This window comes from Lingula anatina, chromosome 4 (genome assembly GCF_051362555.1).
Source record: "Lingula anatina isolate TDL-2025a chromosome 4, LinAna3.0, whole genome shotgun sequence".
NCBI lineage: Eukaryota > Metazoa > Brachiopoda > Lingulata > Lingulida > Lingulidae > Lingula > Lingula anatina.
Window position 1 is genome coordinate 17,484,420 of NC_141770.1, and position 22,585 is coordinate 17,507,004.

The following is a 22,585-nucleotide window of genomic DNA, read 5'->3' on the forward strand; positions in this document are numbered from 1 at the left end:
CACGCACGCACGCACAGACCCCCCCCCCCTCCCCCGAAGCGAGAAGTTTTACCAACCATTTGACCCTCTGCGCCCCCGGAAAATTGTGTTGTTTTTTGTTTTGTTAAGGCACAGCTCATTTTATTTTTATAATTTTGTGATCAGAGAACGCACTGCTCATCATAATAGACTGAAGGACCATTCCCAGACCCTATCGTACTAACTGTGGATAGTTCTATCTCCGAGGGGATTCTCAACTGAAAAATCAAATTTGTATTGTACTTCGTCAGCCTATGTAAATGTTCCTATAAGTTAATTCATGTTTAACTACTCATGTTTAACGACCGTTACAGATTTTCCATTTAAAGTTCCTTTAGCACGAAAGGTAGGACCTGCTCAGTGTTAAGTTGAAAATTCGTTTATTCAGGTAAAAAAGACAGAAAAAAAAGACAAAATAATGGTTCCCTTTTTTTTTAGACAAACGTTGTTTCGTTATCGAGGTGATATTGGTTAGAGTCTAGAAAGATTTCACTCAATTCATATTGTAATCTAACCAGTACATTCACAAAACATATCTTTATATTTTTGTATAGAAAAAAAAAAAAAACGGAAAGAGTTACAATATTTTGGACGAAGTAGAAATTCTGAATGTGACAGTTGAGCTCATCTGACCTGATTGCGGTAGAGAAGATAAGGTATATCGGTTGCCTTTTTCTCCCATTTTAGCACATGTTCAACGCTTGAACACAGCTTGTCAGTGGAAGTCTGCATGTAAGTCTGCTGAACAAGTCCTTATGTAAATTTAATATCATTATTTCTGTGAAAGGACGTGAAAATTAACCCTAGACGACAAGTAAGTATATACTAAGAAGTTTGAACATTAATTTGCGGCTTATACGTGAGTAGAAGTTGGAACTGAAATTGAGTGTAAGACTTGATTTTGCAAGAGTGTTGATATGTTGCCAAAGAAATGCATAAATCCAAAAAGATATCAGATGTGTTAGTTTTGAGTTATGTGTACAGTTTTTGTTACAGTGCATACTGTAACAAAGTGGAGTATGAACAATTAGTTTCCTGTTATTTTCAGTTATATTTTAATAATGAGTAAATAATAGAAACTTTTGGTAAAGAATTATAGAAATTTTAACTCTTACCTGTCCTAGGCTCACTCCAAAATGGTGGTAGTTATAGGGTTTGAAGGAAGTGCCAACAAGATAGGAGTTGGTATTATCCAAGATGGAGTGGTCCTGTCAAATCCACGCAGGACATATATCACTCCCCCGGGACAAGGTAAGTGCTTACTTTACAGACTTCAGAACCTTCGCTGTGTTGGTAACTTCAAGTTAGGCTTCATAGACCAAATAATTAGCCTCTTGGAGTGAAACTATAACTGTAAAAAGAATACATGCCTGAACAATGCCATGGTAGAGGAATATGACTGTTAAATTGCATGATAATAATAATATTTTACAGATTTTACTTCTGATTCATGTATTGCTATATAGATGTAAATTCAAAAGAAACGTCAACTCATCCACAAATAATATCACTAAAAGACAAAACTTTAGAAGAATGCCATCCATGGAATTTAGAATGCAAGCTATATAGATTGTACCAGACTTTGATTCTACTGTAATATGGTATGTTATTTAGGCTTCCTTCCCCGTGATACAGCCAAGCACCACCAGGGCTGCGTACTGCAAGTGCTAAAGGAGGCCCTAGATCAGGCAAAGTTGAATCCCAATGACATAGATGCTGTTGCATACACAAAAGGTATTCAGAAACAGTCAATTTATAGACTTTGATATAACAATTTAAACTTTTTGTGCTTTTTTCTCTCTTATGTATATATATATATTTCAAATGAATGCCTGTCTTAAACACAGACAGGTCAAAATTCTGCTGTATTTTTTGATGGCCAAGTGATGTCTATAACCAGTCTCACTGTGTGTGCCAGAAACCCCCTCACCCAACGCCCTTTATTAATTCCTTTCCTTATAATTCTGGGCATCAAAGTCAAGGAATACACTGTCCCGTGTTCTGAACAGGCCCTATAACATTCTAAGTATTACATCTTCAAGCCTATTGATGGCTACAGTTCATGTTTTATATATATATCAGTTGTGTTCTGTTTCCAGGTCCAGGCATGGGTGCCCCCCTGGTGTCTACTGCTCTAGTGGCCAGGACTGTGGCACAGCTGTGGAACAAACCTATCATAGGAGTAAACCACTGCATTGGCCATATCCTTGATTTATTATTATTATCATTTATAAGTTTGTGTTATTGTGAAAACATATTGGTAGTAAAAATGGACACACATGTACAGATTTATCCATGGAGTGTGTTACTTGTGTTTCATTTCAGTCTCTTTATCTCTTTTTTTTCTTAACCTTATTCACATATAGAAATGGGGCGCTTAATCACAGGTTCTGATAACCCCACTGTGTTATATGTTAGTGGAGGAAATACTCAGGTGAGACATATTTAAAAGCTACTTATCTTTCAAAATTTTTCAGACCATAAAAAGAACAAAACCCCTCAAATAAAAATGTTATTTCTCTTTAACATGTATAGGAAGACATGGCATTGTTAATGTTTTACCAGTCCTTTAGAAATGAATTATTATATTACCTAATAATATGAAATATGCAATCTCAGAACAGTTGGCAGGTCAAGCAATGATTCTTTAGTATGAGAAAAAAAAATGTCAAGGAAATTTTGATTTGATGGGAAAACCCTGAGGAGTGTATAACTTTGCTTTTCTTTTTTCTAAGGTGAAAGCTTACTTTTAGAATAGGAACAGGAAAGTTTTAAGAAAAAAATATTGAAATGCCAATTTTGAAAAAAAAAAATGTTTTAAGATGAGGTACTGATTTTTTAAACAGGTAATAGCATACTCTCAGCGTAGATACAGGATATTTGGTGAGACAATAGATATAGCCGTGGGAAACTGTTTAGATAGATTTGCAAGAGTACTGAAGGTGAGGAATGAACAGTTAAGCTCTCTCGTGGTCTAATGAAATGTTTTTAAAAAGTGGATTTTGATATATTGATACATATAACATAATCTTTAAGTTGATATGGTTATATGACGCGAGTTATCATCCATTTGTCATTATTGTTATTATTTAACTCTAAATCTTCAAAATAATACATGATCTATAAATGATGAGATGAAGAACTTAGCCAAAATGAAGTGTTTATGTTCTTAAATAATATCAAAAATCAGTTGTCATATTGGTTATTGATTCTTGGTGATATATTTTTATCTCTTTTCCACTTCAGCTATCAAATGATCCAAGTCCTGGTTATAACATAGAACAGATGGCAAAAAAGTGAGTGTCTGACATTTTTACTTTGAGAGTTAAGATTTAGAAATGGCACCAAAGCAAAGTTGGATAGACAAAAAAAGGGGGTCCAATCACAGCCTAAATCGGGTATTACGATGTAAAAAATTGAGATCCAATCATAATATTTGACTCGCTTTCAGAAAATGGGATCCAATCAGAGCCATAGTTGAGGTGACATCTCTTATTGCTTAACAATAAAGATGATTTAAAAGATAGCTAACCATTGGGCATAGGTACTGAACAATTTTTTTTTAGGATTTTAGTTTTGATCAAAAACTCCCCCTCCCCCCAAAAAAATCCTTTGGACGGCAGTTATATTTTATTTTACTTTATTTTTCAGAGGCACAAAATATTATGAGTTACCATACACAGTAAAAGGAATGGATGTCTCTTTCTCAGGACTTCTGTCATATATTGAGGTAAGTGAAGCATTTAGTGTAAAATAATGGTGAAGAACAAAAACAATGAGTTATTTTTTCTAAGTTGCACAACAAAGCAGCCAAAAAAAATTACTTTTTTTTTTTTTTTTTTTTTACATCAAAGCATTTTGGAAATTTAATGTTAGAGCAGTGAAACTGAGAGGGGCATGTTTGTTACTGTGAGTTGACTCGCATTTAATTGTGAGATTTTCTCCTCAGGAAAAATAACCTATTTTGGGTGGAAAGCCCAAACATACTTTGCAGCGTGATTGAGCTATTGTCAGGGTTCTTTAATATGAAAAAAAAAAAGGATTTTTGAAAGATTAAAAAGAAATTTCAAATTAACATAAATACATGTTCAAGGTGACCCAAATAATCTTTACTCAAAGCAAATTATTTTAATTCCACATAATTATAATTGCAGGAGCGAGTACCCCAGCTTTTAAAGAAGGGAGAGTACAGCCCAGAAGACCTTTGTTTTTCATTACAGGAGACCGTTTTTGCTATGCTAGTGGAAATCACAGGTAGAGATTTGGTGAAAGTGTATTTAACTTATTATTCTAGTATTATATTTATATAGACAATTCAATTTTGACATCAAAATTGCATAAAGTTTTAAGAAATAAACCAACATCTTTCGATTTGAGACCAGGTCAGCTTTATTTAATGCAATTGATTTCTGATTTTTTTTTCTTTTTGTGCCAATTGTAAATGTAAAAGTTACTAAAATTATCAAAATATTATTCTTTTCTACTCGGTAAACACCAATATCTGTTTATGTGTCAGCCTTACTGTATAGTTTGATTCCTTCATTTAGTTATGCTATTAATTTTCAGAGCGGGCCATGGCACACTGTGGTTCCCAAGAAGTTCTCATAGTAGGAGGAGTGGGGTGTAAGTGACCTCATATTTTATGCATTATAGAATTATATGGATTACAAGAAATGTATATTACATAATGAGACATTGTGTATTTTATCATTTTATTTATCCTTGATAGAATAAAATACAATTTCCACTGGCTTAACTTACTAATAACACAGATAAAGAAAGTGTATGTTCACACATAGCCATTGATTGTCATGGTGTTTTTAAGGTGGAAACTTCAGAAACCAAAAAGAAAGATAATTTAATTATCATGGTTATTTGATGGCTGAGGTGGGATCAGTCTGTGACAATGGATGGTGTATTTAAAGTCAACCAAAAAGTGAATCAGTCAGTCAGTGGAAAATGTTTCTATTTCTTCTTTTTCTGACAGAAAAGTATTTTAAGACCATACTTTAGCTTGTAAAAATAATCATACTTTAGCTTTTTAATTACATTTTATATACATACTTACGTGCTACCACTAAAATATAAATCTTGTAAGTAATTTTGCACTACATTATATATGAAAACATGATTAAAACTGCCAAAACATGATTATTTGTACCAGTCATAGGTAGCAAAGATGGTGGTTAGATCACATTACTGGACTGAGAGGAAGGTTTTGATATTAAGATGTTGTATTCCATTTTTGAATTGTTTTCAATTTCAGGTAATGAGAGATTGCAGGAGATGATGGGAAAAATGGCTGAGGAGAGAGGGGCCACACTTTTTGCCACAGATATGAGGTATCTTACTGACAGCTGTGGTAGTAGGAAAAAGAAAGTTTTTTATGAATTTCGAATAAGTTTCAGCCAAGTTGTAACAGGAAAAGAACTGTTAAGTAAACTAACACCCCATTTCCATAGATTAGATTGACCTACTTTAGATCGACCTAACTCCCTGGGGGTTCACGCTAAATAGCTGTCAGCTGGGCGGACACGAAAGTTAATAACCTCCTTACAGCTTGTAGTAGGCGGGACGGATATTTAAGTCGGATTATCTGAAAGTAATCTAGTGAGACTCCCCGCGGGGATAGATCGATCTAAAACCTATGGGAATAGAGCCTAAGTTACTACTATCAGTCAGTCAGCACATAGCCAGGGTAGCTTACATACAAATCTCAGTTGGTATCAACTCTTGTCCATGTGTTGTTTTTGTTATATATGTATATATTTTGTACTAGTTGCATCTAAGTCACAGATAAGATGTACCAGACAGATGAAATAATTCTCTTTTGCAGGTTCTGCATCGACAATGGCGCGATGATTGCTCAGGCAGGATGGGAAATGTTTAAATCTGGACAAATAACGCCATTAGAGGAAACTTGGTGCACGCAAAGGTACGTATCTTAGTCCAGAAACCTCATCACACAACATACATTCCATAATCATTATTGAATTATGAGTAATGCAATGTGCCTTTTTGGGGGGGGAGAAATCACATATTCTGATTTTTTTAAATGTTTCACAGGTATAGAACAGATGAAGTGGAAGTGACATGGCGGTGATGGCATATACAAATGAAATGAAAGTCAACCAACCTTCACAGGGCAGCCAATGACACAATTTATTCTTATAGGTGGACTTATTGTAAGAAAATACAGTACAGAAATGGTGATGTACAATATGGATTGAATGAAAATTTACACAGGTTAAGTAATAGACAGAAAAAAAAAGAAAATCATTAACACTGCAGGATGTCTACATGGTGTAAGAAAATTGTTTCTGTTCTGAAAACAAATTCCAACATATTTGCTGAGTTTTATAGTCATAGTCTCTAGCTGTTGATAATTGTTCAAGTCTTCATCATCATTGCAATGAAAAAAATACTCTCTCCCAGCATGTGGTAGATTTGTTCATGCCACTAACACTGTATGCATTTCAAAACCAACATATTAACTGCAAAGAACAATGAACTTAAAATTAAACAACCTGTAACAGCATATTTAATGCTAAATACAACTCCATCTGCACAATTTGCAGGTTACAACTTATAACTGCACAAGTCGCAGCAACAAACAGCATATTCATTTCTAAATTCAACTCCATCTGCGCAATTTATCAAGACTAATATCCACATGATGATACATATTACAAGTCTAGATAATATGTATCATCGCATCGTATAGAAAATGATAATTGGGGTCTTCTCTGGCTCTGGCTCTGGCTGATCTGGTTCCTGGTGCAGTTGTTTGTGAAGAAGAGCTACTAGATGAGGTAGATGCCAACTGAAATTCACCAGCACTGGCCATGCCCCCCCCCCCCCCCCCCCCCCAATCATCTGGGCCATTAACTGCATCATTTGCAGTTCATGGTGCATTGGGTATCTCTTTCAGCCCTCTTGGCATCCAGGTGTCTCGCTTCTGCTGTTCTCTCCATGCTAAAGCGCTCCTGTTCTAACTTGACAAGAGCTGACATTGCACTGTCAGATTTTGCTGAGAAGGACTCTGCGGCATCATCAATAATACTTTTAAATATGTCTGCCTTGGACTTCTTCTTTCCAGATTTACTGGCTGTAATGATATATGCAAAGACATTATACATTGAGCAGTCCTCGAAAATAATTGAGACATACTTTTTATTTTACATGTAACTTTCAAAAACAAAATAATGCTAAGTTCAACTTAATACATACTCCAGTATCATTTAACTTAAAGCTATTGAACTGATCAAAATGTGTCAGTACAAGTTTGTATCTAATTTTGGAGCTTTTTTCACAAACATTAGAGTATTATCATCATCATCATCATTTTCAATTATTCTCTTACGAGCTGAAAAGCAAAATAAATATTTAAAAGAAATAGCATGTGGCAAAGTAAGGCAAATAAATATATCATATGACATTAATTACAAAAAGGAAGCTCCTTAACACCACTTAATTCTGGTATGCTAAAAATTTTGAATTTCTGCTGTAACAGAAGGCTGTTGTAGTATATATAATTATACCTTAAAGTTATTATTCAAGATGCATGTATATTTTGGTAAAGAAGATACCTTGTCCACAGGCCTGTGCCTTCTCATCTCTCTCTTCTTCTTCTGTTGTATCTTGAGAGGAGCACTCAGCAGAATCTTCATCTGTGTAAATAAAACTTGTAATATATATTCAAGCTTTAAACAAGTCGCATAAAAATGAATAGCTTAAGTACTGCCACAGGCAATAATAAACTTGTTACTTCTACAAAACACCCACAATGCTATAAATGCTGGTACTTTTAGTAAGTAGCATTTGCCATAACAATAAAATAATACAAACCCTCTGCTATCATTTACCTTTTTTACATCACCATGCATGAAATGGTTCCTAGAAAATGGGTTCATGCCATGCACATATTCCTTCTTCACCTCTCCTTGTGTCCATTGTGAACACAGGTCTTGTGGTAGCTTTATCACCCAGGATATTGTCCAATTCTTTTTCATATTTGTAGGGTGGCTTCCTCCCAGCCCCTGACCTGTTGTGTTGGTCCCTGAATTTACAGTACTCCTGTGTCATATTCCTAATTTTGTTCTTCACCTCCAACTCTGTTAATTCATCACCACATTCGTCCTGTACGTTGTAACATAAAATCAATATAAAGCACTTTTTTCTTCTGTCATGCACAACTAGTGCCAATAATACTAGTGCATACTGGTAAATTTTTGAACAACACATTGAAGTATTTCATGTTTTTATGGAAGATGTGTTATGAGTGTAATATAGTATTTTCTTCCATTATTTTTGATCACAGACTGGGCGTTGCCTGATGCTGGCAAGGTAAATTTATTATCTGCTTAATGATGAACATCAATAAGTTAGGCTTACTTTAATCCTCATAGTGATGTCCCTATAGACTGGCTTTTTTTTTAGAAGTTCGGTCTAACTTCTGTTTCATACTTTCAACGGCCCAAATATTGAGTAATGCTGCTACTGATTGTTCAGACCAATACGTCCTCGTGGCCATTTTGATGCCTGCGAAGAAACTTGAGACCGCGTGGACAGTCTGTTTTCTTTCACTTTCGATGGACATGTAAGACACTGTGCACCCGCCTAAAGTCCTCAACATCCGGTGCAAACATGGATCCCATTCTCACTAGAAATTTTATACCACAATTAAAGTTAACATTGATAGAATCCACCTCTCGATTAGGATTAATTTGAATTACGATTTGGCATCTCTACTGCATTTACACTAGAGGCTTTACATTGATAGAATTGCAATTTGGCATTAATCGCGATTGAAAATGTCTGGTATGGACAGGGAAATAATCAATCACAAGGTTAATATCTTTGAGATCAATGCCCATGCCTAGTGCATCAGTACTACTACTCAGTAATTTCCATCAAGTTTCTGTAAGTCATTAGCAATGAGCTGTTGTTTGTCCTTAGGTGTGCTGTGAAAAAACATAGCGAATAAACGATTATGCGAGGACGGTGGCTTATTGTCATTTATATGACTATCCTGTCCCAGCTCAGCCAATAGCATGGCATAAGTGTCTGCACAATCTTTGACAGATTTGCAATTTGGCATTAATTCAGAACATGTTAACTGCCATGTATGCATGTAACCCTGTGTTGAGGCATAAGCTGCATGTAAGCTATAATATGAAATGACCATCAGGTTCTTCACGATTACACCAAAGGACTGCGACCTCTTGTCATTTTAAGTAAGGTAAAGCTTTTGTGTGTACTTCATTTTCTGCCATTTATTGGTAATGAAAGAAATCAAATTTGACTGAATGTACACATGGCTCAAGAAACACCTCCACTTTCATCTGATGCTATGGTAGCTTTTTTCGAGCTTTGTTCTGCATCATCTTCCCCCCTTAGGAGACCATTCTCTGTTTTTGATAGACATTTTTCTATGTGTGTCATATACCACAAAACATTTTTCATATTTTTTAAACTGGAATCAATCACTTTTTTTCCCCAGGATTTTAAATTCTTAATGACTGCCTGTCTTTTAACACTGCAAGAGGTGCAGGTATCATCTGACTTGCATGTATTTAACACGTTGGACAGATATTTGTGCCCTTGGTCTGAGCTTTTTTTACAGAAGTTTCCATACTATTATGAAAGGGTCATCAGATAAGTCTCATCTCTCAGAGATTAACTTGATGAGAAGAGGTTTTTTTTGCATTTTCTTTACTCTGACAGTCAGGGAGGGGATACAAACCATTTTTTGTGATCCAAATTTGAAACATTGTTTCACTTTGGTCTGGTTATTAAATCCACGTCTGTTGTCATGTTGACTTTGACCTGTACATTGACCTCTTCATTGACCTTCATTTGGAAACTCTGTACGGTGCCCTGTTTGTGTTGATATCCTCCTCTTCCCATGTCACACCAACTGTTGCATCTAGGTATTGTGTCATGCCAATCTCGCAATTGCATATGCCATCCATCAACTGATCTAATCAACGTTGTTGCTGTAAAATCTGTTTAGACTGTTCTTGAAGTAATTTTAAAATTTCATGCATAACCCCTGACACTTTTTGGCTCTGACCAGTCTTACCAACCCAATCTATTGCAGACCTGCCAAGGGGGTATAACAACTTTGCTGGAGATTGGTTGAAATTTTGCTTGAGATTGGACAAATTTGCTCAAATTTTGCTTGAGGTTCCTGGCGATGTCTTCACTAACTATCAAACTTTAAATATCCTAAAATATAAGACTTAACTAGTCATATTACTTTAATAAAAAACATTTTATTTCATGTAAACGATATTACATCCTCTTTATAATAAAGAATACCCATAATAATGCCAATACAATTGAGGAGGTCTTAGACCAGTCATTACAAGACAGACTTCACTCAATTTTTATGAGCTTTATTGTAATTCCAAGTTGCTTTCTTAGCATTGTTTAGCATTGATTTGCTTGGTCGGAACTCGTGGCAAGGTACTTCAAAGAACTGATTTACCTTACATGTGGTTATGGATGACAGGGTGCCTTCAAGAGCCAGATCAGCCCTACTCTTAATTTTGTTTTTCCCTATCATACTGAAAACCCTTTCAGCATCAGCATTGCTATGTGGGATAGTGAGAACCAGTTTAGCTACTTTTGAAAGAATAGGAAATTTCAAATTCTCAGACGCATCCTTAACCTTGGAGAGATGCTCCCAAACAATATCCATTCTTAGGAAATTCTGTCCTTTTGTTCCAGTTACTGTAGCTAACTTAACAACACTGTCAGGTAAGTCAGATGAGGTCTTGTAGGCTATAAGTTCATCATGTAGGACATCCAGATTGAGATTCCTGAAGAAATTGGGATACCTGTTGATAAAAAACTCAACAGAGGATATATCTACACTGAGCCTTGTCTCATAGTTCACAAAGGATGCATGCCTTAATACCTGATGATTCAGAGGGAAGTTCTTCTTCATATATGTGACACAGGAAGTGTAGAAGTTACGTACAGCTGTGTAAAATTTTGTGAAATGATTTGGATCTACTGTATCATCCAACCTGTTCAGAAGTTGCTTGGTCATAAACCCTATGAACAGGTTGCTGTCTGAGACTTGTTTCTCAGTATCCAAGAACACAAGCTGTAACAACTCTTCATTGGTTCCTACCAACAGTTCAGGTTGTATGCATTTACTAAAGAGTTTCCGAATAAGTGAAAACAAAGAATCCTAGAAGCATAGATCATTGGTGCATCCCTTTGAAGCAAAAGGTTTATATGAGTAAATATAGGTAATACAGCTTGGTAAAACATCAGATATACTTCAGTCATAGGGTTCTCAAAATGTGCTTTTAATCTCTGAAGCCTGGGGCATCCATCGTCCTCTGAAAGGAAATAGGCTCTCAGCCCTTCATACTGACTCAGTATACACTCAACAACAATTTCTAGGTTCAACCAACGAACACTCATGTACTTCAATATCTTTCTGTAGTCTCTATCACAGAACGTACAAAATTCTGCCAGGAGATTCTTTCTTTTTGTCGAATAGTCAAACCAATAAAAAACTTCTACACATAGATCCCCAACATCGAAGTTTAAAGTCGTTGCAAATGCCTTGCTGCTGTGACTGGCAGAGTTGTGTACAATGTGGCAGGGGCACCCCATAAAATACACAGAATTATTTTTTTCCAACACTCTTGTCATGATTGAGTTTCTCCTTCCCAGATTTACACTTATATTATCTACTGAGAAAGCAACACAACTCTGCCACTCAAGCTCATGCTTTGACAATGACTCATGTATTTCTGTGAAGATCCCCTCTGCTGTTGAACTGCTGGTTGAGCACATTTCCAGAAATCTCAGACATACTTGACCCCTGTTTACATCAAACAATCTAACACATAAAGGGTACATTTTGTTTAGGTCATTGTCATTCACGCGTTCTCAATAAGACGTTACAATTGCAGGGGAGAATTTTCCAAAAAAGTTACCTCTGTAAATACTATTCTTAGCGATGTTTTTGAAATGCATATATGTTAAGGCTTGCAAATAAGAATTTTCGGCATCAAGATCCCATATGGTACGATGTTACAGTGTTTCAATAGCAGGCATCACGAAGCCCTAAATTGGTCACTGTTATGTACGTTACGCTTGACAGCACCTCAAAGAAGTGAATCCTGGCTCCATAAAAGATGCCTCAACTCCATTTGAATCAGAGTTTCTTATCGACTGGGAAGAATAGAAGGTAAAATCACGGATGCAATCGGAACTAACGTTTAATCAAGCAAACTTGGGTAAGGAAACGATACAGTTAAAATATGGACGAGAAAATTTTCGATATCAATGCAAATACGTTGTTCTGGTAAACTAGGTGGCTTGCTACGCCAGCATTGCAAAGCTATTCATTATGCTCTTCCTACTTTGAAAAACAGAAGAGGTCTTGGAAGTAGTAATGGTTTGGCGATAAATGGAATTACCATGAAACACAGCTGCATTTCCTGAATGATGTTAAAGGTAACGTACATTTCAACTTTTAAGAACTGACATCTACTTACTCGTCTAAAAATAAAATGACTTGATGAAGTCACCTGCCGAAAGCAAATGATATCCAGAGTACATCGTAATCGAAACTCATCGATTTCACAACTGAACCGAGTATAATTAATGTCGTTAAACAGAATTCAACAGACCGTAACGTACATTACAGAAGTTTAGCTGTAGGTATGCTATGTAGACCCTACTACAACATGCACTCATCGCAGATGTAATCACCCCGGCCATCGTATGCTGAGCAGGATCCGTGCGCCCAGTGCAAGCACCTTTTGCACTGAAGCCAATCTTCCCGGATGGGTTTGATGTACTGCTCATTGCAGAACAAGCAGAAGTAATTCTGAACGAGTGACATGCTGCTGCCTTTTCTTTTTGGTACAGGCTCCTTCATACCTGTGGCCTTCCCCCTGTTACTCTTTCCTTTCCCTTTTCTACCCTTGCCTTTAGCCTTGGTGGAATCTACCCGTGAAGACTTGTTAATGCTTGACGTTACAGATACACCAGACGGCCCGGGCCGGACACCTTCGGACGCAATATGCAGACTGGGTTTCTCGGAGGTCTGAGCTGTGACCAGCGATTCTGTGGTCCACGTGCTACATAGGGCCCCTCCAAGACATATATCGCAATAACAGCTGACATCACGAATGGCCACCTGCGAATTGCCCAGGCCCACTACCGCGTGCAGTTTGAATGTGCCCTTCAGTGGTTTGAGACGTTGTTCACTTTTAATTTTTTCGGCCATCTTCGCACACTCCTCGGAGGAAACAAACAGAAAGGTAACTGCTTTCATTGTGGATCCTTTCGCCCAAGAATAAAAATCAGCAGCATCCTGAATGGTGACTTTGCCGCTGTTGACAGCAAGATCGGCCATGCGCTTTGTGGTCCCCCCAAGGCCATCGCATGGACCCTTCCCATGGCCAGATTCAAAGTAGTTCCACTTCGGTTTGACGCCGTGAATGGCTTCATGGTTGGCCACCATGTTGAAAATAACCTTGTTGCGGTACTGGCTTGTGGGGGAATCAGTCCAGTAGTGGACCATGGCCAACTGCGGGTCACTTTGTATCAGCAATGGTATCAGTTTATCTACGATTGCTCTGACCGTTGAAGTGACGTGAGCCAACTCGTCAGAGACAAAGACGAAGCTGCTGTGACGCAGTTCCTCGCTGTCCCGTCGATACACAACGGCAGGATGCAGTGTGACCCCTGCCTGATTCCAGTAAGCAGATTGGATTTCTTCGATGCTTCTGCATGCATAGTTCTCCGCGAAGTCCATGTGAACAACCGCGTGATGCTCAGGTAGTTTCTCCTTCAGTGTCCTTATCTGTTCGTATTGCGTTCGGAGGCACGAAACGTGTTCCCTGAATTCTTCTGTCATGGTCTGAAGTTTCTCCACAAACTCGGCTCTCATGAGTTTGTAATCCACGATGCACATTACGGTTTTTACTTTGCCCTTTTCTTCTTTCTTTACTCTGGCCCACTGCGCAAACTCAACATCGTCCGGGAGCCTGGTATCTAGTTCCGGGATGATGTCTTTCAAGTAGGCTTCTGGGTTAGGGGTGACACTGATTCCTTCTCGTCGCACGGCTTTTAACATCAGGGCCATGTTTTGGTGCTTTGTACAGAGGCAGGAAGATCTTGTGATGAAGCTCGTTATCCGTATGTGTCTTGGGCGAATTCAGCAAACTAGATAACGAAATGCTGATGTTTGGATTCTCTGACAAGAACTTCGCGTGGAGATGCTTCATGTAGTCGGTTAAGACTCTACATTGAACCTTTTGCCCGCTGGAATCTTTCGTGTAGTCTGACTTTCCTGGCAGCGATCGACTGTTATCATCTCTTTCAAGAAATGAAATTACATCATCTCCATGTTTTTATCGTACGCTTCCGTTTTTCCTTCGCCAAGTCCACCCATTTCATGTTTATAGCATGGAGCTTCTGTCTTGAGAAGCCGGTGAGCTTGCTGAGAATGCTCATGCACCGGTATTTGCGCACAAGTTTCCCACTAACGACTAGCCGCAAGACTCCTCAACCTGTTACGCTTGTTCTCTGTTGCACGTTTACTGGCATTTATCTCGCTTAGTAATACGTTACCAAAGACCTAACGACTGAACGCTGAGCGTGTGTCAAACCGGCACTTGTCATAACTCGCTCCGCGCTGCTTTTCGGTGTTGTCGGCGAAGAACGCGGTAAGGTTCGCTTGTCCATGCGTTTGCGATATCGATCAGCTTTTCTAGTTGCAGCTCTGTTGCGCCGTTCAAATGAGCGAACTTTCATGTGCAGCCTCTCAATTTCCCTGTTAGCTCTAGACAAGGCCCTGCTAGTTCTTCTGCGAGCACCTTCACGACGATTTGGCCAAGCAAAATCGAGACGCACTACTAAGTTACGATCGCTGGCAGTGTCATAACCACTGGTGGAGGCATCCAGATCGTCTTCCGCATCAATGTCCGCTAGTGCCCTCGCGGCATCAAGCTTTTTCTGGCGACATCGCTGCACCCGCTCCCTGTTTACGGAATTACGCTTCTCCCGCTCTCTTTTCGGAAGGTCCGCCGCTTTAACGTAGTACTTCATTCGCCTGGCACATTCTTTGTCCAAGTATCGTTGGCCTTCTTTTTCTTTTTTGCGTTCGCAATATTCTCGCTGAATCTCGGCCCTCGATTTCGGCATGATTCTGAAAGGTAATGTAAAGAAATGTACGTTACCCGATAATGAAATGTCTGTTACCCACATATATCATGTACAATGGCTCCCTCTATTGCAAGACACCACCGTCTTATCGAACTCAGGCACACGCCTAACCGTAGCGCGGAGCCAGTTCATGCTACAGACATCAACTGTGCAAGAATAGGGTCTTTCAGACCTGATGTTAGGTAGGTATATGCAATTCTGTGAGTAAGCCTTTAAAATAGCCGATTTCACCTTTTCTTAGCTTTCTGCTTAACTGAGAGCTGAATACACCTCAGCAGCTTTCCCTACCAAAACACTTTGTAAAAGTGTGGGCCATACTTCAAACGGCCATTGGAGATGTTCTGCTATTTTTTCAAATTGTGGGAAAAATTTATCAACTGATTTTTCTTGGAATTTAGGAACTAACCTAATGTTCTTTGCCGCATCAAATTCATACCTGACATGTGAAGTTGATCTTTCACTGTGCTCTAATCTTAGTTTTTCCAACTGAAACTGCCTATCTTTATCTCTTTCTTCTCTTTCTAACCTTTCTTTTTCTAACTGAAACTATCTATTCTTAACTTCTCCAGTTCAAATTCATACTCTGAAATGTTGGTTTCTGCCTTAACTATTGGCAGTAAATCATCAGACTTAAATATTTGTTCATCTACAAGTTTCTTCACTACTATTCCTCTAATCTCTTGTTTTTTCATGGATGATTTCACAACTAAATTGAAATGTAAAGCTATGGCAACTAAGTCATCTTTTTTCAAAGCTTCAAAGTCTGCCACCGTAGGAGATTGGAGAAATTCGGTGACAGAGAATACCATGGTGGAATTGATTTCTGCTGGCTACTGTAGTAAATTTGCACACAAAAATTGCCACCGATAAGAAAATCTAAACTCCCGGACGAGCCCCCAATTCTGTTACGGGTCAGAGTACCCAATGCCAGCAAAAATCAATGACAAAAGATTTAAAGAAGTTTTAATATTTTATTAAAACTAAATAAACTAATGACAATAACAATAAGCTATTCTTAATACACAAATAGACCTATCTGAAAGCATGAAGTGTCCTGTGTGAAAGTCCGATGTGAATCCGTCGACTGGAGATTGAATGGAGATAAATCGGCTCAAAGTTCAGTGAAAGTGTCCGATGAAATCCCACAGTAATTACGATGCAAGTTCCAGTAGAAAATATGAGTGTCGGTTCAGTGGTAAATAGGTTCCAAAAAAAATATTCTCCTTCAAAAGTCCCAAAACAAAAAACAGTCTCCTATCCGTTCATACTCCAGCGTCTGTCTAAACTAACGCTCTCGAGATACTCATGCTCTCGCGATATGGTGACGTCATAAGCTGACCTACTTATATACAACAATACAAGTATGCAGGCACGTACGGTAATTACTCATAAAAATTAAACAACAAATAAGCTTTACTAAAATAATAAACACAATAACGTCACAATGTACACTCCCAGCTGACTCTGGGTTCTGATCATCAAAACTGGAACTCTCATTAGAGTTCTTACTGAAGTCTTTCTGAGACGAAGTGCTTTTCTGCACATGGTCCTCCTCATCTTGGGCCTTTTTGGCCATAGCTCGAGTCACAGCACATGAAGGGAAAATGTCAGAATCAAGAGGAAGTTCCTCAGTACTCGGCTTCACAGTCAATAAAACAGAGGGGACAACTATTCCACCAGCTAAGTCATTTCCTAGCAGTATAGAAACACCCTTGACTCCCTGCATATGCGAAGACTCCCCTTAATAGGAAGACTTCATCTTAGACCAACTCTAATTTGCCCTGAAACAAGATCTGATGTCAAAAACACAGAGTGCAGAGGTACAGAAACAATTCTCCATTCAATACCCGAATGATATTTAAGTCACCAGTGGCACTCTTATCACAGAAAGGCAATGTACTCTCTAACAGAAGTGACTGAGAAGCCCCAGTATCACGGAAAATACGAATGGGAATGGGAGAAGAAGTCTCACTTAGAGACACAAATCCCTCTGACACAAAAGGAAGAAATTCCTCTTATCCATCAGACAATGAAGCCTCTTTGGCTGACAAAGGACAAGTAAGTCCACTTGACTTGGGCAAGTTGCCTTGGCAATGGATATTTCTGAACGCGACCTGACTAAAGCAGTAGGCAAGGCTTCTTTTTACTTCTTTTTCTTTGGGGTTTCCTCCCTTAACATTATTTCATTCTCCCATGCTTCAAGCTATTTTTCTCTCTCCTCCAACTTTCTTTTGTTGTGTTTGAACTTTTCAACATTTCTTTCATAGGACTCCTTCATATTCTCAAGTTCTCTTTCCCGTTTTTACAAGTTAGCTTCTAGCTCTTTCAGTTTCTCTAGTTTAGAGCTCGATGAAATTATTTAAAAACTCAATTTCCTATAAAAAAAAAGTCAATTTCCTGCTTGAAAACAGGTGATTTTACAATGTACACAATCCTTTCTTGTGCCCCTTTCTTGGTTTCTTACAAGTTGTACACTTGGGTGCATTACGCGAGGATTGGGAGAATTCACCAGACTTGTATGTGTCCCTTTCCACTTTGCTGCAGCTTGTCTTTTTTGCCCACATCTGTTCTCTTTATCAGCAGTATCCTCTCATTTTGAACAAGTACTGATCCAAATTCTGTCAAGTTTCACAAAGCAATTTTCGGTCAATTTATTGAATTCAATCCCTGCACTATGAAAAAGTTTTGCGTGCTAGTGCCCTGTTTGGCAGGTAATGGAATGTGAATAATAATGTTTTTGCATATCCATTCATGCAGCTCAAAACCTAATTCTCTCAGGTCTCGAGCCACCTGCTTCCTCCAGTTATTATTTTTTTCTGCCCTTGGCTAACTCCAGCTGTACCTTAAGGATAGCCTTTGCTTCCTCAAGCATGTCACAGGGGCACATGGCTAGTCTTTCTGCTCACTTTTTAGCAGAGGCAAGTCCTGTGTGTTATGCAATCTTCCATGTAATTTTTCAAACAATTCATCCAAGAACTGGTCATTAGCCATTTTTTTGTGTGAAATGATGCAAGACCACCCTTTAATAGCCTGTGCTGCTCTAAATATAGAAACTAAGCCAAAAGTGAACAGTTGTCATTTTCTCCTTCAGGGCAGAAACCACGGCTCCCCACGCGTCATCCCTTGACCGGTTGAATTGAGCCGAGATTTAATGACTGTACCCCCGCAGGGACGACGCGTGGGGAGGCATGTTAGAGGCAGAGAGACCGTTAAAGGATTAGGCAGTTTTCCTTTCATGTACATCTGCCATATTTAGGTCTCTGCCTTGCTGAGCCTCAGCTCTTCCCAATGTGAATGCGGTCATAGATTTTATTTCAATGAATTCCGTAAACTTATAAAATGATGTAAACTCATGAAAGCTTGTGTAAACTGGAAAAAACTGGAGAAAAAACTGGTTTAAAGAATATGGTCCGGGGAAACGTGATGCTAAAACTGAATAAAATGTACCATAACAGGGCGGGAGTTCAGATATATAGGGCAAGTCATGTGACACGTGTGAACACATCTTCCTGTACACATTACTCTGACCAGGGATTTACGGTCTTGCTCTGACCTACATGTAGCACGTGTTGCAGTTCCATAAGCATTAAAGAACAGTTAAGTGAAATGTTAAGGATGAACAAAACTACATGCAATGATGATGATGATGAAATGAACAATTTGATTGATGCTAGTTGACTTTTTTTTCTGTTTACTGTCAATCATCTGGTGAAAAACCAAGAGAGAGAATCAATGAGGGCAAACCCCTGGTAGAGCAATCACCATTGAAATAAGCAGTACATAGGTTTACTGCTATTAAAAAAGATACCTGTTACTGCTTTCTACAATGTTCTACTATGTATGTATGTAATCAAGACAGATAAGATGTTCCTAAAATAATTTTAGAGAACTGTCAGCTTAGAAGTGGCACAAACAGATAAATTGTTTTAATTTATCGCATTCAATATTCTGCCATTATTTCTGCCCCTCTCTCCTCCAAATCCTACATGATATTATAAAAAATTGCAATACGAGACAGTCATCTTTGAAGATTCCCATTTCCAAACCTCATAGTGACAAGGCAGTCATGTGATCAGGACCATTTGAAGCAAGGGTTGTAATGTTGTACCTCCGGTAGAAGCATAATTATGTTGTCACTTTAGAAATGATAATACTTTTATCAGCCTGTATTATATTCTTCAGTTCATTCATCAGTCTTTACCCTGATGATGAAATGTTGTAGACTCTTTGTGGCTTCTTTAAGAGCAACTAAATGTAGTAACAATGTACATTGTGAGATCAGGAATGAACAAAATATTTAATAAAATATCTGAATATTGCAGATTTTGTCGTTTTTCATTTTTTAATACAGTGGAAACAGACTCAATGAGAGAGTACCAAAGGTGCTTTTTTTCCAGTTTTTATCAGTTCAAAATGAAGGAAAGTGAAAGAAAAAGTCAATACATTTTGGTTTTATATTTTATTAAACTAAGACTACCTGCTCACCAAATACAAAAGCATTTCACATCTTACTTTTAAGGCCTAGTTTACTTTAAATACAAACACACTCTAGAAGCCCTTCTGAGGCCCTTTGCTGGGAGAGCTCCCTCCACAGAGGACTCCTTTCTCTACTTCAGGCAGATAATCACAAAATTGTCAGTTTTCAACCAAACTCAGCAATGCACCAGCTACCTTTGATGTTTACCAAAGAAGATGATCCTTTTCATGGAAGACTCTAGACCTGAACAATGGCAATCCTTTTGTTAGGAAAAAATGTTATGTAAAATGCTGTGGCCCTTCTCAAAGCACTTGCCTTTTTGTATCTTAACTGATATCTAGCTACCTAGGGTTCCTTAAAGTCTAGACAAAAACTGCTGAAACCGTGTTGCCATTTTAAATATCCAAGCAAGCAGCTCCAAAATGTTTTAGCATGTATGTAGTCACTATGGTAACAATTCGTCCTAGCAACTGGTATTCAAATATCACCCTTACAGGGGAGTACAGAAAGCACAAAATGGAGCAAAAGGAACACATCTTTGCATATGAGCATTAAGTTAAGATTTACAGTACTACTGTATGTACACAATACGTTACAACAAGTTTGGGTTACAATAAGCTACCGGTGCTCACATTGCACTTATGGTACAACTAAAAACACTTACACGCCTCAAAAGCTGTAGAAAAATGTTATGTACAAATGTATTTGACGTCATTTATGATGTGTCTATCTATAGCATGTGTCTGTACATCTAATGCTACACAAGGGCATTTTTGAATAACTTTCATAATGTTTAGCAATTGTGACTTGTGGCCTTTGTGTTAAATAATATAAAATGTCGTTTCTAAGTTCTTTTACACATTAGTATTATTATTATTCAGTAACACCTTTGAACTACAAGACTTAAACACATGAAAAATTTGACATGAGTAACAAGCTTATAATGTGACTGGGTGTTTTTTTCTATTTGGCTTACAGTTTGTTGAGGGATATTGAACTACAGGAAAGAGAAACAGAAAAAAAAAGGTCTATTTTGGCCAAAATGTTTTACATGCTTACTCTTTCCTAAAAATATAAAGACAAGACTGAAATTTGCAATGGTTTCACATACATATGTAAATGTTAGGCAACAGAAGTGATAGGAACAAACCCAATTTTTTAAATATAAGCATTATCTTTAACTTAAATTAGTTAATCCAGGAGAACATTAAGGCATACAAAACCTGCGATGTGATGCAAAACATTACTACAATCAAAGACACACCAATAACAAAAAACTAGTAAAATGTTTTAACAACTATCTTCCATAACCTGCGATATTCATCCATACTGGGGTTCCAAGATGCTCAGAATTCTGTGATTTTACCGTGCAAACCTAACATATTTTTAAACTATATTTTAACTGATAAATTTTTGTTCTAAGAAAAAAGGAATTACAAAAATAAATAATAGCAATGATAAAATCCTGACAAAAACGAGCATTCTGACAACAGAATGTGGCTGTGGCAAAACAAATTTCTGATGTAGGAATTTTTACAATAACTGACCCCCTCTATCTGTTATATATATTTTTTGTTTTGTTTTTTGTTTGTTTCTGCATAAAATTCGACACACTTGCTATACAGTTTTATACAACATAGTATAACATTCTTCATTGTACCAGGCACAAACTTTCTTTTTTCACAAAAATGTCATTTCCACTTCTTTCCTGACAAACTTTTTTCAGAATAAAGAACATCTCAGAATACCCCAACGTGAACTATTCGACAGATCATGAACAATGGGTCAGGCAATATACATAATAAAAGCCGTAAATATTCAATAAATTTCAGTTATTTCCTGAGCACTTATGATTACTATATAACAGCAGATCGATAATAAAAGCAGGTCTGCCATTTCTAAACCACTGTTAATGGAAGTTGAATGGACATTGCTGAAGCAACAGTCTATACGTAGTTAAAACTTCTCTTAGGCAAACAGAAGGTAGGCTGTGGCAAGGGACCTATTGGCTACATAATGGGAAAATCAACAAGGTTCACTTTACAATTTTTGACAGCCCAGACTTAGACAAGTGAGTCATTTTTATTTTCTTCCGATGATCATAATTTTATCTTTGTGAAATACACAGTACACAAATAAAGCACAGACATTTATCACTGTTTATAAATCAAAGGAAGAAGTGCCCACAGCCTTGTCTCTCACAGAGCAATGTATATGAACATGGCATATATACACATACATTAACATATGTAGCAAATATACACCGGTCTTATACAATCACATCAACTATAAATCCAATATCTCTTCATTTTCAATTAATCTTATACTGTGGAGAAAATAACAGGATTTTAATAATGACAATGACTTTAAAGTATCTCTAAATGGCAGTCAGCTGTACCAAATCAGGTTATATGGTCCATAAAAGACCTCATAATCGGATATTTTGTTGAAGATGACCACCAGATGACAACACAATAGATTATAACTATGACCTACAGTGTCACTGAGAAAATTTCCGTGGCAAAGAAATGAAATTCACATGTTCTTGTCAGTGACCTTCAAATGATCTTGAATGAGCATGACCTTCAAACGGCCTTGAAAATAATGGCTAATCATTCCGTGCCACAGCCTTTCCTCTGCACCTTACTTATCTCCTCTAGAGAATACAAAGTTTAGAAGATAGACTTCTTCTTGTGGTCTTTTTTCTTGTCTATGGTTCTGAAAGGAAAATTAAACAAGGACTTTACTTCTGATGAAATAATATTTTGTTCTGTACATCAATGAAACAAAATGTGATACTTTCACTCCATGCACAAAGTTGAAAATTCCCTGCTGTTTTTCATGATTAAGGACATATAATCATGAAAAACAGCAGGGAATTTT

The 22,585-nt window shown here is 37.5% G+C and overlaps 2 protein-coding genes, 1 long non-coding RNA gene and 1 pseudogene across 7 annotated transcripts in view; 1 reads left to right on the top strand and 3 right to left on the bottom strand.

Moving 5' to 3' along the window:
• Positions 1-686: 686 nt before the first annotated feature.
• Positions 687-21,373, top strand: LOC106176207 (tRNA N6-adenosine threonylcarbamoyltransferase). 3 transcript variants are annotated; one of them, XR_015334003.1, is made up of 14 exons: positions 687-832; positions 1,143-1,269; positions 1,633-1,752; positions 2,118-2,218; positions 2,378-2,452; positions 2,865-2,960; positions 3,265-3,314; positions 3,670-3,748; positions 4,173-4,272; positions 4,585-4,641; positions 5,285-5,360; positions 5,855-5,953; positions 6,085-9,571; positions 10,154-21,373. XR_015334003.1 is itself a non-coding variant. In XM_087011591.1 (13 exons), the coding sequence occupies exons 2-13, from the start codon at positions 1,155-1,157 to the stop codon at positions 6,119-6,121; spliced, it is 1,005 nt and encodes a 334-aa protein (XP_086867717.1). In that variant the 5' UTR covers positions 687-832; positions 1,143-1,154; the 3' UTR covers positions 6,122-21,373. The 3 variants fall into 3 exon arrangements, 2 of the variants coding, with proteins under 2 accessions (XP_086867717.1, XP_086867718.1); XM_087011591.1 differs by having other exon boundaries at positions 6,085-21,373; XM_087011592.1 differs by having other exon boundaries at positions 689-750; positions 6,085-21,373.
• Positions 7,915-8,552, bottom strand: LOC147762510 (uncharacterized). The gene is made up of 2 exons (XR_015334004.1): positions 8,413-8,552; positions 7,915-8,157 (listed from the first exon to the last, which is right to left on the bottom strand). It is a non-coding gene; the product is annotated as an uncharacterized LOC147762510 (long non-coding RNA).
• Positions 10,276-11,904, bottom strand: LOC147762511 (uncharacterized; annotated as a pseudogene).
• Positions 20,931-22,585, bottom strand: part of LOC106176219 (septin-7) — a 47,765-nt gene continuing 46,110 nt past the window's right edge. For all 3 annotated transcript variants that reach the window (XM_087011584.1, XM_087011582.1, XM_087011583.1), the window contains one exon: positions 20,931-22,420. In XM_087011584.1, the coding sequence (XP_086867710.1) occupies positions 22,375-22,420 (46 nt within the window). In that variant the 3' untranslated portion in view covers positions 20,931-22,374. The remainder of the gene's footprint in view (positions 22,421-22,585) is intronic.